This window comes from Gymnogyps californianus, unplaced genomic scaffold, assembly GCF_018139145.2.
Source record: "Gymnogyps californianus isolate 813 unplaced genomic scaffold, ASM1813914v2 HiC_scaffold_32, whole genome shotgun sequence".
NCBI classification, from domain to species: domain Eukaryota; kingdom Metazoa; phylum Chordata; class Aves; order Accipitriformes; family Cathartidae; genus Gymnogyps; species Gymnogyps californianus.
The window spans coordinates 773,757-792,809 of record NW_026114202.1 but is presented as its reverse complement, the minus strand read 5'-3'; the positions used below and the strand labels follow the sequence as shown (position 1 = coordinate 792,809).

Here is a 19,053-nt window from a genome sequence, read left to right as displayed (position 1 = left end):
TTCCTTTTTTTCACATTCTAGAGATTTAAATGGGTTCAGCAAAGCAACAGGAGAGGGGGGCACGAAGTAAAGTAGATGATGGTGTCAGAGTTCTCCATGCCATGCAGGATGCCATAGCTTGGCCTCTTCTCTTAGGAAAATAATTACTTCTTATGCTCTCTTGTTTAGAATTACAGAATACCTTCCTGTGAACAATAAAATGATGTGAAAGACACAGACATGTTGTACAGCACTGCAGGCACACTCCTCTTCCAGCAGAGACAGAACTATTTGGGCAGAAGGATAAAAGGAAAGACTTGGCATGGAGAACTGGGGAAGGAGTAAATAGTCTTCTATTAGAATTGAGTTTGGCTTCAGGTTATGAAAGATCTGGCGACAGCACAGCTTAGAGCGCGTTTGCTACTTTCTATTGCTCTTGCCACGCAAAGTGACAGCCTCTCGGTTGTGCTGGTACAGCTGCTCATGGGTCTGTCCTGGGATCTGGATTGAGGAGCTGACAGGCTTAAAAAAATTAACAGTATTGCTGTTGAATACTTGACGTCATGAGAGGATGGCCTGCAGAATAGTCCAAGAAAGGAAGAATGAAAGGAACTAGTGAAGTGGAGAGATCTGGGAGATCTAAGAGCTGGTTTTTTCTGTCATTCTGCTATCAAGAATAGCTATTTAAGAATAGCTTAGACTTTCTGTGGGTGAAATGTGACAAAAAGTCTCCAAGAGTTATTGTCACATTGGAGTAAGCTAGCAGTGGTTGGACTGTTTCCACGTTTTAAAGGGATTGTTTGAAGCTGTTTCATAGATTCCTAGTTGAAAGGTAGATTTCTGCTCCTTCAGCACATTCTGCCCCAAGCAGTTGCAGACAGCATCTCTTGTCTTAACTCACTAAACCAGTTAATGTTTGAGCTTTGAACATATTGTCTGCTATTTAAGTGTTACATACTGTTAGATACGTAAATGAAAAAGACTGTGCTGGTTGTTCCAGGGAGTTACCTCATGGAGGGGAAAAGCTGACTTGGGTTTCCTGTGATATCCTTTACCTCTGATTGTGCAGGGTGCAAATTCAAAGCCACCCTGCGTTATCTATGGATGGAAGTACATATGAAAAGGAAGAAGGCAGCTAGGCTAGGGCAGCTTGCCAATTGCTTAAAGCCTTTGTTAGAGACTAAAGCAAACCTGCGCCCATTTAGGCACTAGTACAGCCCCAGGGGCTTTCTTGGCCTCATATGTAAAGAAGATGAAGGCAGCCGCATGGAAATGATTCCACACTTTTGCATGTCAGTCTACATTAGCTTTTTTAGGCCTTGGTGGTTGTGTTTGAATGCTAGGATCTTGTGCTTCATTCTCAGGATTTTCATCCTGTGGGTCTGCCAGTATAGCACTTAACCCATCTGTTGAAACTAAACCATGAGGAAAGTATTTTCTGCACAAGAACGCTTGCAAAACCGGTCTCTTACTGAACTGCTCAGAGCCCGTATGTGACTTCATTCTGATCACAAGGAAGGAGATGTCTCCAGTGGTCAGGCTCTGCTGCGTTACCTCTGGGAAAGGTGTCTGCCTCTCTGATGACTGGTTTCTCCATATGATAAATTCCTCATTCTCAACTTGCTCTGTGCTGAAATAAAAAGGAGAGACAAACTCAAGTATCAAAATAAATGCCAGTTTTAAACCAGTGCAACCAAGCAAATTAGAAATGGGCACACTTTCACTCTCAAATCTGCGCTGCTCTGCCATTTCCCTTTCCTCTGCAAGAAAAGAAGATTTTGGAGTGATTTATAGCTGTTATGCCAGTCTCTTCAGGACTGCTAGGTACAGTGCTGTCTGGGTAGTTGAGTGGTTGACTTCTGCAGACGGCATTTCTGGGCTAGGTTGGGTTTTTTTTTCCTTTTAGAGCTTTAACGTGAAATATTCAGTCATATCCGTGCACAGCACAATGGATACAGGTATCGTGCTTCAGAGAACTGTGATGAAGGTGTCAGGTTGTGAGCACATCCTGCGTTTGTGGCTTCTGTGTGGTTGTGTATTTTTATGGAGATGGTAGCTACCTGAGTGTGACTTTGGGGTTTCAGGAGAAATTTTGTTGTGTCTTCCTTCAGCAGAATTAGGTAGGGCGAGAGGGAGCATCTCTCCAGAGTTTCTGGAATAGAGTCTGAGGTACCACAGCCTACAAGGTGTTTTTTATGGATGCTCCAGATTGGCTGTCACTGAAAAGGCAGGTCAGCATTGTATTTGGTAGGAAGATCCAAGCTGGGATACCCCAAGGAATTAATTTTGTTTCTATATTTTTTGTACAGTACTGTGTTGCGCTTCTAGAATGCCCAATGCTTAAGAAGAAATGATCCTATTGTACAAGGGATATTGAAGAGAAGTGGTTGCTTTATTTCCCAAGCATCATCGTTTCTCTTAGGAGACTATTACGTAGCATGGCACGAATTTTACTTATGTGAAACATATGGAGTCAGCAGACAAGTCTTACTGAACAAATTGGAGGGCAGCAATCCAAACCAATGCCTGTTGTCTACAGTCCTCCTTTTTCAGAGTTTTTGCTTAATTGCAAGCTTTCTATTTGGACTTTAATTCTTTAGTTTCTCTTTCTTGGCAGAATATCTTGTCTTAAATTATTGCTGTCAACACGTCCTTAGCCCTTCCTGCTTCCCACCCCCCATCCCCCTAAATTGTGTAGTACTGTCTGTGGTGCTTCAGATTGCTATAAAAAGGCCATTATACTTGTAGTTGAACGCAAAGCCTGCTGTGACTATAATATTTTATCAAAAAGATACAGGCATCTCCCTATTAATATTATTACATTGACACACTGGTTTTATAAACATTTTAGTGTTCTTTGAGATGGTTGATATCTAGTGATTATGGCTCCATTAGACATAGTAACAGATGGTTCATATACAAGTACTTTTTATGTTGTCATCTATAGCAGAAATGCGGAAACGAAAGGGAATGTTAAATTCTCATCTCTTCAGTGGTAAGGCTGGGGAAGTTAGCATGTGGTATGGTGGAGGATCTTATATTAACGTAAGATTGTGTGACCAAGGAGGAAGTAAACTAATGTCTAGAATGATGCAGAATAGACTGGAGAGGGATAATGAATCATGCTGGAGCAAGACAGTAGAGAGCATGGATACTGGAATGGGTTGTAAGCCAGCGGAGCAAGACTACAATTAGGATGATCTTTGGATAGGTAGAGCACAGTATTCTGTAGGATTTCCAGGTTTTAGAAGAGGTAGGACTCCTGCAGTTACTGAGTTAGAGGGAGAGGCCTGGAAAGTCCCTGCCTTCTTTACCAGCCAAAATAGAGGTGGAATTAGGTCATGGACGTCAGATAACTTTGCCAAGGTCATACTGTGGAGCTGAAGCAGCAGCTTTGCCAAACATCTGCAGTTGCCCTATGCACCTCCATTCATTTGTGGCTTCCATCGTGTTTTTTTTTCAACAGGCATGATGTGGAATCGGAGACCTCTTTGGTATTTTTCTGGACATTTTAGAGTTGTATATTCTTAAATTTTGCTCTGTCCATGCCTAATTAGCACTTCAGGTTTTTTTTCATGCGAGAACCAGAGAGCTCGAAGTCTTGGGCTTCTGTTTTAGATGAGTAAGTTGGAGGGCTTACATGTTTTTTTGCATCGTAATAAAAACAGGCTAATAGTGTTAGAATTAAGTGCTAATGGGAAATAAAGCAATAAAGATTAGTTTGTTATTTAAAGTAATTCTGCTTACACCTTTGAGGCAGATTGGCTATTGCTAAGAGAAAATGCAGAGTCACCTTTGCTTTAAATTTATTGCAGAATGAAAAATTAAAATATGATCTCCTTAAAATTAGGTAATTGATGTCATCATTCAATTAAAAGATTTTTGGGAGCTTTTGGCAAGTCATTCTGGGTTGCTATTAAGACATGACCAACCAAACATCCTTAAATTGGAGGGAATGGGGGATAGTTCTCTGTTAAGTAACTGAAAGGTAAGGGAACATCTCAACAAAATACCTAACTAGCAAAACCAACCAACCCTAAACTACTGTAAGGGAGCGCTACCAGTACTTCTGCTTCATGGAGATTTCTGTCATGAGGTTAGTTAGAGTCAAAGCACAATTCTGAAGTGAAGTTGAATATATTCCTTTTAATGAGCTTGTCTCTCCAAGTACCTAGCTTGAAGATCATAGAATCATGGAATGATTTGAGTTGGAAGGAAGCTTAAAGATCATGTAGTTCCAACCCCCCCTGCCATGGGCAGGGACACCTTCCACTAGACCAGGTGGCTCAAAGCCCCATCCACCCTGGCCTTGAACACTTCCAGGGATGGGCCATCCACAGCTTCTCCAGCAACCTGTTCCAGTGCCTCACCACCCTCATAGTGAAGAATTTCTTCCTTACATCTAATCTAAATCTACCCTCTTTCAATTTAAAGCCATTACCCCTTGTCCTGTCGATGATGAGCGTTCTGAACATGCGCGTGCATCAAAAGCGGGACTTCGAAGGGAGTGATTCTAACTTCATCTTCAGCACAAGTTTTTCTCATCATGCTAAATGTAACTGTGAGGCCAATGCACTATTGATAACCTTTTGTCTCTGCTTTTCATTAGCTGGCGTTGTAACAATTAACTGTTGTTACTAGTTTACTGTGAATACGTTTTGCTGGTGGTTGGTTTTTCAGACAGCTTGCAGTTCCCAACCTTTACGGCTATAGCCTGGGTTTTTTTCCTGTTTTATTCATAATTGCATCTAGGCATCACTGTTTGCAAGAAATCTTTCATCTCTTGCTCTGGGCTGTGCAGAACTGGAGTGGCAAAGGAGACTTGTGTTTTTGTGCTGGCTTCATCATTTTCAGAATATTAATATTTAATTTAGGCTTTTTAAAGCTTTTAGCAGATTTGTCAGGCTTTCTTCCCTGTGGTAGTGTATGTGAGGACAACTTGAGAGAGCGTTCTGATTAACTTACAATATGGAAAGTCGTTTTATTTGTTTTGATTTATGACTGAAATACTCTTAAGAAGCTCGTCCTGTTCTGTAAGTAACTTTGCCATAAACTTAACCATAAAATAGATCCAGCACTTTTTCCTTTTCTCCAGCTAGAGTCTAGCCAAGCAAATCCTGTATCACATCCAAGTAATACTTCTTGCCCATAAAGACCAGTCTGTATTGTCACTTTCCAGTGAAAAACATGGATGCAGTCAGCTGTGCTGTGTGGGCAGTAGCAGGTTTCAAAGAAACCCTCAGTGGCATGCACTCTGCCACTGCTTGTTCTCTCGCTCCGCTTCATACATAGCGAGGCACTGATGCTGGACTTCTGAATCTCAGAGTGATTTTGCCATGACAGAAATCGTTCCGTTCTCAGCTCGAGCCTTGTGTTGCTTTCATGCAAGCAGGTAGTGCCAGCATGGGTGTTCTGGTGACAAGGAAGTGTTCAGCTTTCACTTGGTTAGGGCTGAAGTGTGGTTATTTACACTGCTGTTATGTGTTTAGAAGTTTATATAAATGATATTTCATAATTTTTGACCCATTTTTATGATAAATTTGATCTTGGAGAGATGGCAGCTTGTTAGTGCAAATAAGCCATGAAACTTTTACCTGTTACTAGACAGAAAGTTTCTTCTCTTCCAAATTCAAGATATTTTGTTCAAGTGAAGAGCGCAGGACATGAGGGCAGATCTGGTGCAGGTAGGTTGCCTTTCAGTGCATTGAGGTAGTTTGGCCTGAAAAACATTTGGAACCAGTTTAGAGACTGATTGGTTTTTCTCACTCTGACTGCGCAGCTGCCTTCAGTACACAAGCTCATAGCTGTTTTGCATTGTGCTCACTGAGTTCTTGATTATGCCTGCACAGGAGTTTATGCTTTTCAGCTGACAGCCCTCTGAGCTGTGACCAAGTCCCACTTTGAGCCTCCTGAAATCTGCTGTTCGTGATTCAAGATGGAAACAACAAAGGGGAAATGCAGTCAGCATTCTGGCCTCTGGCAGAGGCCATTTTTGTTTACCAGTTAATGTTTCTTTCCAGTTGGCTAGTGTTTGCTGGGTGAGTCGATCTGTTGTTTAAAAGAATTTGTTTACAGCTAACTCTGTCTTTTGATACTTTAATGCCGAATTTACCAACAGGAGTTTTTCATTTACCTGCTGAAAGCTGTGTCATTTCTAGAGAAACATGTTTGTTTTTCTTCCCTTTTTATTATAAATAAACCACAATGAGTTTATTTCCACTGTATCAAATGTCTCTGGCCTTCATGGGAACAGAGTGCAGAAGCGTCAAAATCAAATAGAACAATTTGGAGAGTAATGTATTTACGTGTTTGCTTATCCAGGAAAGCAGTATTTGCTTGCTGTTCTGATATGCCAGGTGCCAGATGTAAAACATGCTTCCTTTTTCATTGATATTCAGCTCTTGTGTGTATTTAGAGGGCTGACTCATTAATATTACAAGTGTCATACGTATTGTGTTAGGGCCAGTCCCTATTTTGCAGTCCTCTAAAGTGGAGACAGTGTTGTTGGAAGCTGTCCAATTTGTTCTTCACGAGGCTTCTGTCAGTGAGATTATTAGGCTTTAATCTGTCTCATGGTGATAGCTTTGCTTTTCCAGAAGGGAGTTACTTTTGTGTGTAGATCAGACCACGCCAGAACTTGTCATTGGCCTGTTGAGAGGATGCCTGCTGTAATGAGAAGAGCTTACCTTTCAGAGAGGAGTGGAGCGCTGTCAGATTTTCTGAGCAATTTGGAATACTACAGCAGCTTTACAGAAACACTGGCCTAGGTAGACTGGGGCTAGGGAGGAATTCAGATGAGATATTTTCTCAGCCTCTCTATCTAGACTGCTGCAGAGATTGTATTGTGTGAACAAAGCAGCGATTGTCCAAAGCTTTGTGTCATCCTCTGTTTTTTGTTTTATTGAGAGCCTCAATTCCCCACTCACTGAGAATTTCAAGCAAGGTGTTTTGGAGTCATTTGTTGCGATTACTCTGCTGTTATCTTCTGCTTTATTTTTCACTAATGAAAAATTAACAAGATAGAAGTTTTCTCATGTACAGTTTGATTATCTGAATGTTTGACAAGAAAATGTGATCTCAGAAACAGCTTTTTGACAAGGATGCAGTGACTATTTTTGTAATAAACACACAGTATTTTGGAAGCATATTGTATTGTAAATAATTCCTGTGTTAATTTCCTGTCAAAGACTTAAGTTTTCAAACTAAATCACATCTGTAACTGCAGTATCTTTTTCTGTAAGCTCTTTTGTTCATTTTGTTTGCATTCTTTTTGTCAAGTTGCTGACTTGTGTGCTCTTAAATAATCCTACTGATTTCTCCATACTTCCTTCCCTCTACAAGTAAGACATCTGAGAATTCAGTTTATTTAAATTGGAAAAGGAGATACTGCACCCTTAGAGAGGCCACAGTAGGAAAATTCACCGTAAGTAGTAATTGTGGTTTTGGAGATAGCTTGTTGAGTAAGATCTTTCTTACTTTTAAGCCTGTTTGTTTAGGTTCAAGGTCCACTGATGTCAGCGTAGAAAGGATATTTGTCCTCACAGTTTTGTGAAAATATATTATGCCAGTGGTGACGTACTGATACAAGGCAAGAAGAATACATATGTTAGGATCTTGCCATTTTGGAATGACAGAAATACCTGATGTTGCGATATCCTGCATAACAGGGCCAGCAAGTTGAGATTGACCGTTCCTTCTCTTTATGATAATAGCATGGTTTTTCTACTTAAAGGCAGACAGAGCAAGGGCCATTTTGTACCAAAAATTGTATGCTGTTTTCTTTAAAGAGCTATTAGTGTGCAGAATTAGAAAGGAGGAATTGGTGTGCTGGAAGAGGTGCGTATTTTCCATTGAAGTAGCTAAGTTCGGTAACTTTGTGGTGGATTTGCAACATACAGCTGGATTGTTGAGCTGTGCTACGAGGGTTCTCATGTTTGCTGCTATAGTACATTTTGCTCATTATTTTGATCTTCCACGCAGCTTAGTCTTTCACATAAGAAGGATCTTACAACATCCTGCTATCCAGCTTCTGAACAAAGTGCTTCTGAAGCAGACATTGACTCCTTTAGCATGCCGAAAGAGCCCTGAACAGAAGTCGCTCCTTGCATGATCTTTCTTGTAAAGAGCATTGCAGCTGACAGAATAATGGGTTTTCTTAGGCTTGCTGGTGACATGCCAACATGGTTTCCTTAGCAGTGAAATTCCTCAAGAAGCCACGGTTGCTGATGTAAACATAACTGAAAGCTTAACACAGCCCGTACTGAGCTCAGGGCCTGAAATCTGCTTCTTGTGCCATGCTGCACAGTGCATTTTTCTTCTGCTCTTTCTATTTAAATCTGGTTTCCCAAGCTTGTAACCAACTTGAATGGGTCGTACTCTTCAATCCAGAAAAGATGGTCTGGTCTCTGCATAGAGGAGGCTGTACAGACTCCTGGGCTTGTACGCAGCAAGCATCGCTCCGTGAGGCAGCCTCCCATTAGCTTGAATGTAGCTCTGGTTTTGTAGAACTGTGTTTGAGATGGAGGTGGGGTTATTTAAAATTACCATGTGCAGAGCAGATTTAAGATTATTGAACAGAGTGCTTTGGTTCCCACTAGTCAGGCTTAAAAGAAGTGAATGGCAAAACGAAGAACAGTTTCATAGCTGCTCACTGAGTCTGCCTGCTGTCTTTTTGTCAGGTACGCTTCTGGAATTTGGTGGGAGTTTCCGCAAGTCAAATTACTAGTGTTGCACGCTAATTTGAGGCTGGGTAAAAGATTAATAATTGTATTGCTTTAACTTTAAGTAGTGGAGTCCTACTATGGTGACTAATACTGTTTAATAGTAACTATCCTAGAGTAAGCACTTGTAAATGCTGTAAAAGGACTGTGGTTTGTGTTTCAGATTTCAGTGCTTTGGGAAAAACAACATGTTTTGCTCTCTTGAGCAGCCATCACTTTCTCTGCTGCTTTTTTCTGTGAAATGGGAGTGACATCCTTACGAACACACACTTGGTACTGCCTCTTTGGGAAAACCAGGGTAGGAGGCATGTGGGAAAACATGTCACGATAGATGTCACCTCTTTAGCTTTGAAAAATTCATTCCTGCGATTGATTTTTTTTTTTTTTTTTTAGTTGATTTTTATTTGGGGAGTGATCTTTTAAGTGCTCATGCTTTCATCAAGATCTCTTTCTTTGTTTCATCATGCATAATCATCGAACTCATTGCACTATGATTTGGAATAGTGTTTTCCCATCTGGAAATAGGTAATTACTGTGCTACCGTGCAGTATGACATGCCAACTAGGTTAGTGCTCTGTTAACACTGTGTTTAAGGGAAGGTCAGAGTTGCATTTCCATGCCTGAATACTTTGTGTAAGCAGCGCTGTTTGATCAATAGATAGGGGAATAATTGCTCTTAACTTCTTTCTTCTCCCATTCTTGCATCTCACTCAAGAATCTAGACTTTAATTACGAAAAGTAACTTCAGGTACAGTTGGACTGAAATGGGCTGCATACCCAAACTGCTTTTCTGGATGGTTTGGCAAGGTGTTGCTATGGTGTCAGATTTGGAGGAGACTTACCAGCAAGAAGTACCTGTGGCAGTTAGCTTATGTTAGAAAAATTGAAGCCTGTTTCAAGAGAATTATTAAATACTGGCATCCGAGAGCCATGAAAGGGTAGGCAATAGGAATTGCACACAGGATTAAAACCCATAGTAACGTCTATTTTAATCTTATCCCAGGTGGATCCACTGTGGTAATATTCTGATGTTTTTGTGTGGCCACGTTTGCTGCTGAACAAAAGGCTGCAAAAATATGATCAGGTTTTTGTGCAAGAGAGCTGAGAGGAAAACAGCCCTGGCGAGGGCCCGTCCTCCCCTGGAACCGAGGTGCAGAATAAATGCCAGGGACTGTCTGGTTTCATTGAATACCTCGGACTGGAAACTGTGATGTCACCGATGGCTGCGGGTGGGGTAGAAGCTTTGTACATCTGACTTTAATCAATCACTACATTTGTCAGAACCCCAGACCATCACGGAATGCTGTTTACTGCAGGTTGTGGTAAACCCAAGGGAAGATATCATTTGGCTTTCTAATTGTGGGTGGCTACCTACGTGCGTCTTAAGTATTTTGCAGCAAGATACAGAGTTCTCTTTGGGTGCCTGCATGTTTTTATTTTTATTCCTGGGCTAAAACCAGGCTTGACTTGGAAAATCATCTGTCCACGCTGGTCTATCTTGTGGAGAAAGTGCATACTGTTTGGAGTAGGCAAAGGGTTTACGTGTGTGTAATCTTTTGTAGTTGGGCTGGATGGACAACTCCTAGGAGAAGGTTATCAGCACTCACTGTTCTAATAATTCAGTTTCTACCTTAAGGAAGACAAGGATGTACCTACCTACTGAATAAGTGCTGAATCACAGGGTTGTTACTCTTGCATAAAGTTTAGTCATTTCCTGGGAAACTTTTGTTTCCAGTCTAGCGGTAGAGGGCTAGGTCTGTGCGTTTGTGCTGAGGTTTAAGTACATGTGAATTTCTGCTAGTGTCTGTGAACAGGAGGTTAGTCAGAAAAGAGTATTATTCAGGGCAGAATCGCTTCATCTGGGTTTTTTAAATGCATTGTGAGTTGTCTTGCTTTGCGCAGCTCAGACTGTGGGTATAGCTAGTTCTTGCATACGTGTATGTGACACTTTCTGTTTCTACTCATTTAAATGCATTGTTCTGATGCAGGACTAGTATTATAAACACTGTTAAGCGCTCCTACATCTAAATCCACATTCTTCTCATTGACTACTTATGAAAAATAGATGAAAACGTTTCTCTTGAATAGATCTTGTAAAATCCTGTTTGTGACAAAGCCTTGGTTTTGTGCCCTTTATAGCATTCAGAAGGGAAAAATGCTTTTTTTTTTTCCCCATGACAAGTTGTAGCTATTTAAAAGATTCCGCCTCCCCCCCCCCGATGGGGTTACATGCAAGATTTGTTATTTGTGTATGGGATTAAGCTATTTATGTGTATGTGCTGGTTTTATTGGTAATGTGTAAAATTTATATGGCTGCACTTTGCAACATAATATCTTGTATAAAGTTGACTTAAGTGATTGTATTTTGCAGATATTTGTTAGAGGCAGTGAGCAGAGCCTGTATTTAATAGGGTTATCAGGGTTAACATAATTTAGTGATGTATTTAAAGGTTTTAAGGGGTTATCTTCAAGAGTTTTTTGAACCTTTTTAGAAACGTTTTACCTTTTGTGAAGGTAGATGTTACCCACGCTTTGATAGCGTGATTTGAGTTGCTGATGCACAAGTGCATCATGCATCCTTTTGTCACAGGTAAGGATCTGAAAGGCAAAGTATTTCTGGCCTTTTAGTTCTTACATACAAATGAACTAGAGGTGTGGCTTGAAGTTTGGCTTCATGGTCCTTTGAGCAACTTACCTGGGGAAGTCCTTTAAAGAAAGTAACTGCTGAGAATACCAGGGTCACGTTGATGCTGTGTAAACCGTGCACACAGTCACGTGTAAGAATGTTCTCATGTCTGCTGCAAAGAGAAGAATCAACGAAAGTGTAGTACATCTACAAGAGGCTCTTTTATTTACAGTGGTAAGCTTCCAAGTGTTTTTCAGTGTCCCAGTCTTGCAAAGCCTTTGAGAACTCATTTTGCTGACCCTGGATAGTGCCATTTTCAGCACTGGTAATGATAAGTTACCCTATGTGTCTTTTTTGGGGGGGGGGGGAAGGAGGGTCTTCGGCTGAAGTTGATCTGGTGGCACCTCCTTTTCATTGGTCACCCCCTGCCCATGCACACAAAGAAAACTGAACTCTGTCCTTAGCTCACCCAGTTTGGTGATGCATCACATATGGCATCTAAGATTACTGCCCATAATACATGGGCCCAGACGGGTGAATCGAGGACAGTGCATCATCTGAAACTCTGAAATGCTGTTGTAAGTTAAAGAGATTCTTCAGTATAGTTTCAGTAGTTGAATTTATTGTTTAAAGGTAAAACAACAAAAAAATTAAAAAGGCCTAAGGCACACAGTAAATGACTTGTGGTAAAGTGCACCTTGTGACCTTAAATGACACAGACCCAGACCTCTGCAGTGTGGCAGTCTGGCAACGACCATGTATGCAGGGTAGACCATGCCACAAAACCTAATCCTGAACTGCATTCTTTTGAAATAATAAATGTTGAGATTAAAATAGTTTTAATTTGGTAAAGCAACATTCATAAGCCTTTAGAAAAGTTTTTTGGAACTGTGGAACAGAGTCCCCGCAGTGCTGGAGCCAAGTAGACTTGTGCTGTGTGTATAAATTAATCTGGAGCTGATCTGTCTGTGAAACTTTTAGTACTGAAACTGTAGCAGTATAATGCTTGTGCTTAACAAACACAGCTTTGTAAGACTTGCTGTTTTTTTCAGGAGCCTATTCATGTTCTTAATGGGAACAGAATGGTGCTGTTAAAGGGAAACTGCAAAGCACAAACCTGTTCTGTTTGTTTTCTTACTGTTTGGTTTTGGCTTTGTTTTTTTGGGGGGGTGGGGGTGACATATGGAGTGAGTAAGGCTTTATTTCTTTCAAGAAATAAGTGACTTTTTTCTGGAAGACTATATAGTTTGCAGACCTTGGTATTGTCTTCAAGGAGGAAACCTGATATACAGCTTCACCAGAAGGAAGGAGGAGAGAATCTTTGAAGCTGCATCATCATTTGGCCTCAAACAGAAAGAGGCAATTGTCTAAACTTGTTTCAAACATAGTTTTTGTGCTGAAGTTATAGCCAAAGAGTGTTAGGAGTGCAAGACCATTTAACAGGTATAGTCTGTCTGAACACACAGCCTTAGAAAAAAGGTTTAAATACTGTCTTTTGGGTTGCTGAAGCCTGGAATTGAGGACGTCCTAGCTTTAAGCCTTGGTAAAACCATTGGGGATGGGGGTGTGTAGAAGTTGCCAGTCCTCCAGGAAATGGAAGAAAGACGATATCTAGCTGCAAAATAAATAAATGAGTGGCGACAACATTTCTTACTGAAGTGTTGAACTGATTGGTTTGATACCTATTTTCTGCCTAGGCTATAACTGAGACAGTGTTAAGTGCTAAAGTGCATACCTTCCCCATTTTGTATTTCTGAAACATGCCACCTAACGCTTCCAAACACACTTGAAAGACCTTATCTGGAAGTGGCATGCGACAAAAGAACATTCTGGACTTTCAGCTACACTTCTGGGTTTCAGTGTCTCCAGTTTGGTGTCTACTTCTGGTCAAGGACAGGAAATCCAAAATCAAGCTCTGCAAAACCAGGCTTTATGTTGTATTCTTTCAGAGCAAATTCGAGAGAATAAAACTACAAGGAGACATTGCCTGTCATACGTGCCTAGAGATCAAGCAGGGGAGTAGTCAAGGAAGGCAAAGTCATCAAGGTCATTTATAGGGGTGAGACCTGAAAAGCAGATGCAGTGGTGATAATAGAATTTATTTCCTTATTTTTGTTATAATCTTATTACAGTATTTGCTGTTAAATAGAGTAGCTATCTGTGTTTTGGGGCTAATGGATATACCAGAAGCATTTCCATGATTCTCTGTTAGCATAAACTGCTAGAAACATCGACCTTTTTTTTTTTTTAAAAGCATACAAACATTTTTTAAAAAATGCATACAAACTGCTTTCAAATTTGAATCTTTTGCTTGATACAGTCAAGTGTTTGGAGGCTTTGTTGGGGAGATGCTGTGCACTACGTGATCATTTTCCTTAATTTCTCCACTGTAGTAATTATGGTTTTGTTAGACAGTAAATGATTCAGTGTTCTCATTCCATGGGGGGAAGGGGAGCAAGGATGTTGAAAGAGGAGTATTGTCTGAGCATAGCAGGATTAGCTGGTGTTACCACCTTGCACTGATTGAGCACCACTGTTTAGAATAGATCATCAACTCTAATTGCTAAAAAGCAGCCTGGCGTCACAGGGTGGTGAGACTCCTGAAGTTTCAGGCTTCTCTATTGCATGATTTGAATATAGGTGTAACATCTAGGCTGATCAGTTGTAGTTCACTGGGCTTCCTTCTGCTCTGCGTAAGCCCATACCCGTCTGTTTTCTGTCATTGCCGAGTTCGTCTTTTCTCTTGCACTCTCAGTGGTCAGAACATCCAGATTGGGTTTGCATGATGAGGATCAATTCTAATTTCCTCTCAAGAAATTAGGAGAATCGTGTGAAAAAGGAATCTCAGAAGCCATTTTTTGCATTTTTCTAGGGAATTCTGTTTCTTAAATGTACACTTGTTTAATCACAAACAAGTGGGGCCTCTTGGATTTCATCACAGAGGTGTCTGCAGTCAGCATTATTGTCCAGGCATTCCAAGTGATGAAAAGTCATTGCTCCTTGATTGAACTTGTCTTGTTTCTGCAAACCATAAATCTAGAGTTATTTCCTACTCTGAATCCTCAGAAGGGAGTCTCTTGTGTATTTGTAAGACCTGCTGTGTCTTGAAAAGTAGGATTTCTTTAAATTCGTCTTTTAAAACTGTCAGAAGAGAGAAAAGATTGGGGGGGGAGGGGTTGAAAGAGAAGAACAGTATTGTGATACATAGCGAGATGAGGAATTACTGAAGCAGTGCGATACCAGTGCCGGCCTGCTGCCAGAAAACCTGTTCTGTGAAGCTGGCTGGAGCTGGTCCATCAAATGCTCTGAAAATGGGCAGGAAAACTGGGCTGGTGGCTCTGCAGGAGAAAACTTCTCATGTGTTGGGATGAGTTAACCTTTCTGAGTAGTGAAGGTGGTATGAGAGCTTTGTATCGGGTGGAGTGGAAAAACTGAGTTTGGTAGCATAGTGATGAAAATGGTAGCGTGTGGAGCTGATGAACTGGATTGTAGTGGTGGTGGGCTGTATCTACACTTCAGTCTGTTCTAATGTACTGGTTATCTGTGCAAGCATCACTGCACCTGAGCTGATGGTTGTCGTCGCTGCAGCAGAGGTGTCAAGGAAGGAGAGCCTGTTCCTTTGCTGCGTTAGCAATCAGCAGCTTAGGTCACTCTCATGTGTCCTTTAAAAAAAAAAACCAACACCAAAAGCCTAAAGATTCCTGACATCACATTTTGAGACATTAGGAAGGATTGCAACCTGGGAGAATCTTATGGTTGGTTATGGCGAAAGGGTCTTGACTGAAAAGAAGCTGAAGCTTTGCTTTCTTTTGACAAGACTCCCATTTCCTTAGCAGGGCCTCCTCAGCATGTGGAGGCACAACCATGAGTAGCTTAGGATATAGATAAATATAGACTACAACTGAACAGAAACAGTTGTAGCTGGGAGAGGGCCAGAAGAGTGTCTCAGCAGTAAGTGTTTTTGTTTATAATTTCTTTCCTAGGAATGAACAAATGCTAGCACCATTTTGAAGCTAAATTGTCAGCTCTCATTTGCTTTGCTAATGCTTTCTTTGTAGTGCTGTGTCTTGAATTTGTGTAGAGAGGGGTTGTGGTTCTTGGGTTGTTTTTTCAGCTATCTGGAAGAATTTAGCACACCAAATGTCACAAAGCGTTTAATTTATGGAAGCGGGGTTGATGATTTACCAGGTTTATGTAGTAGGAGTGAACGGTTCTTGAGATTGCAGTCCTATTGTCTTGGTTCTCTTCCTGTTGCAGTAATTTATGATATTCGGTGAGGAAGTCCGCATTTATGTTCGGATCTAGCCATTTCCATTTCCTGTAGCTCAGCAGAAAAGGAATAGGGTGAAAGAAAATTTCTCTCTTAGTGAAACTTTGGTTTCTGTCTCAGTGGATTGATACCAAAGGTGGACTATGTATGACCAGAGAGAAGAGGCTTTATACAATAAATTCATTCCATTCATGCAGTGTATTAAAGGGACACTAGCTTCCAAGACTTGAGATGTCAATTTGGGCATAACTATTGTGGTTGTAGTGATCAGATCATAATTTTATTGAGATGACTTTATACCTGTCACCCATGCCTCCACACAAGTTTTTTTTTTCTGAGAGCCTTAGTCCCTGTGTCTTGCTGGAGCTTTATTTCAGATAATTGTTTTCTGTTTCTAACCTGCATGGATGGCTATCCTTAAATAAAGAACTCTCATTTATCTGTTTCTTCTAACCTTTTCAGTCCCTACTGCCTAGTTCCACTTCAGTAGGGCTAGTCTGAAAATTTAAGCATTAGCTTTCTAATCCTGTAGGCAAGTGCTTGAGACTGTCAACCTGTTCATCAAAATAATGGTTGATTTTGTTTGTTTGTTTGTTTTAACAAGCTCTACTTGGAAATGCAGCAGTGGGAAGACACAGTGCTGCAGGGAAGTCCCAGAAATTTATCACCCTTATTTCTGTTGCTCGAATTTTGTTAGTTGGAACTTTCCTGCTCTTGCCAAATAGCACTAGGCTTTTTATTTTTTATTAGCTTATGCTCAGAGAATCCCTTTTCAAGCAATAATGTAAATGATCTGCATCGCGTGGTAGTTAAGGTTTCAAATAGTGTTTTGGCCTGAGTTACCTTCTTGTTTTTCAGTAGCATCTCACCTCAACTTCAAACTTCCAAATGCCAATCTGTGAACCATAAGCCTTGCATTCATGTGAGGATAAGTTTGTTTTATTGGTACGATATTAGTGTCGAGCAAGTGATTAGAGAGAATTCTTTACTTCCAAGTACGTAAAACAGAATGTGATACTTAAATTGAGAGTGCTGGTATTTGTTCGTAAGGTACTGGTATTCCTTAGTAATTCCAACAATTTTCTGTGGCACATGTTTCATTACATATGGTGTGTAACCACCGATGTCAAGAGTCCAATTAAATCTTGTGGAGAAATTAATGACAAAATAACAAGCTACAAACAAATCTGTGGGTTGGCTTATAAGGAAAAATCCCTCCCCCTTTCTGTGCAGGTTTGTTTTTCCTGAAGTGGCAGTCACCCTGGTCTATTTGCTACCCAAATGAACAAATGTGGGGAATTAAAACTGCCTCTGAAAATGGAGAGGCAAATCTCAGAAAAGCTGGTGGATTTTGTAGCTCATGCAGTCGATCAAGATGTTATCCTTTTGGCGTATAGTCTTTGCATAGCTCTGTTTTTTGAAGGTGTACTTTTCTTACACTGGCAGCATACCTTTCTTGTGAGCTGGATTAATTTAACTGAGCTATGTATTGCAATCAAGCATTAAAATTAATGCTTTGGTTGGCATTTCAGTGCTTCATGGACATTCTAATTTTCAGTTGCTGGATTTGTTTGGACTTGTTGGGGCCTGACTCAAGCATAGTGTAAGAGGAGTGAGATAAAATTTTGTGTGCAAATGCACACCCTCCGCTAAGCAGTGTAAGTGCCCGTTTCAGCTTCAAAACTTTTAGTCTAGGCATTTCAAGTGACACTGAGATTTGACTGTCCAGCACAAAGGAGTGAGGTCCATTCCATTTCCAAGCATTTCAGTACTGCAAAATCACCTTTATAACCAAAATGGCCAGTTAGCTGGAATGTTTTAGCAGAGACGCTGATTGTGTTGGGAGGCTTAGAGCCTAAACCCTTTAATAACCTTTTCTGATGTGGCCCTCCAGATCAGGCTGGAAGTGTCTGGCAGAAGGATGCTGTAAGGCAGCAAATACAGTGGCCTGTGCTGCTCAGTGTCTAATACTCTGTTGCCTTGCAATAACCAGGCTCACGGCAAAGAAAACATGCCGTTTGCGATCACTAGTTTCTTGTTGTAATACAAATGTGGACTTGATTTTTAGCTTGAGAAGTAATACCAAATAATTCTGTTTTCTTATTGCTATGTGTTTGATTGCTTCCAATCTTTCGGCCCCAAGAGATAAGAGGTTACAAGTGCAGGTCAGGCTACAAAAAGGCTTGAAATGCTGCAGGGCTTTTTGTTTTAATCCCTTCAAGGTTTCAGTCTTTCTTGTGGTTCTGATGTAATGTGAGAAATTAAAACAAAAGACAGCAGCCAGATGGTACATCTCCAGGATCAGACAGATTAGTTTTTTAAAAAAGGGAAAGGTTTACTAATACTTATTCTCTTCTGGAGTTTTTGCTTCTGTGGAGCTCGAACATCTATCTTCTGCATGCTTCTACCAGTAGGCAAACAGTGGAATTGCAGCTACTACCAGGTTAAAAAAAAACACAACCCCCTAGCTTGCTTTCACTGAATGTCAAATAGACATTATTAAAAGTCTGATTTTCTGGATCGTAGAGTGTGCTTGCTGGGCAGTAGTCTAGAAATTGACGCTGTTCATCCTTGCCTCAGTTTTCGGAGGTGCCCTAAACAGCTCCTGCAGTGGGTTCTCTTTATTTGCTAAAAGCTGTTCTCAATTTGATTAGTTAAAGACAAGGCTCTGAATTTGCACTGTTGTTTGGGAATTATTCCATTTTGTTAGCCTAAGTTGGCTTTGTGGTTACAGAATATTTTCATGCACTCAGAGTTTCCCTTTTTAGGTTTTCATTGCTTTGATATGCCATTTAGATAGCTGTTCCGATTCAAATTATTGCATTTAAATAGTGTATAGTGTATATCTCTGATCCCAAGGGAAACTACAGAAGTTCTGCAATATGGAGGCTTTGAAATCATAATGTACTCGCATTTATTTGATTTCAGGTTTTCTTCAGCATATGCATTGCTGTGTTCAGGTGAAACTTTCATGTCACCGAAAAGAAAAGCAAACAGGCATCAAACTGAAAAATGAGGACATGGTTAAATGAGTTTTCTTTCCTTGGTTTTAGGGGACATCACACAAAAGGGGTATGAGAAGAAGAGAGCAAAGCTTCTGGCTCCGTATGTTCCGCAAACCCAAGGTAGGTACTTGTTTCAGCTGGCATAAGAATTTTGCATAGCCTTGACATTAAAGGGATCAGTGGAATGGCTGCGGAGCGGAGCACTGAGATTTCATTTGCCAACTCTGAACTATTCTGTTTCATATGTGTTTCCTTAGCTATCTAATAATTACACTGTGGAGGTTGCGTGGAGGTTGCATGGATGCCGTGAAGTCATGGGCAGTATTTTGCCTCTAGTTTACTTGTTCATAGTGAACTCCAGGGATTCCTGGTAGTTCCAGAGCTGTTTGGTGGGTCTCTGTAGAGTGCTGTGTATTTCAACATTTTGTATGCTCTCTCTTTATCTCCCACATA

The 19,053-nt window shown here is 40.7% G+C and overlaps 1 protein-coding gene across 1 annotated transcript in view; it reads left to right on the top strand.

The window, feature by feature from the left end:
• DIP2B (disco interacting protein 2 homolog B) overlaps positions 1 to 19,053 on the top strand; it is a 69,879-nt gene that overhangs the window by 11,273 nt on the left and 39,553 nt on the right. Inside the window, exon 2 of the mRNA XM_050914079.1 lies at positions 18,649 to 18,720. Within this exon, the coding sequence (XP_050770036.1) occupies positions 18,649 to 18,720 (72 nt within the window). The remainder of the gene's footprint in view (positions 1 to 18,648; positions 18,721 to 19,053) is intronic.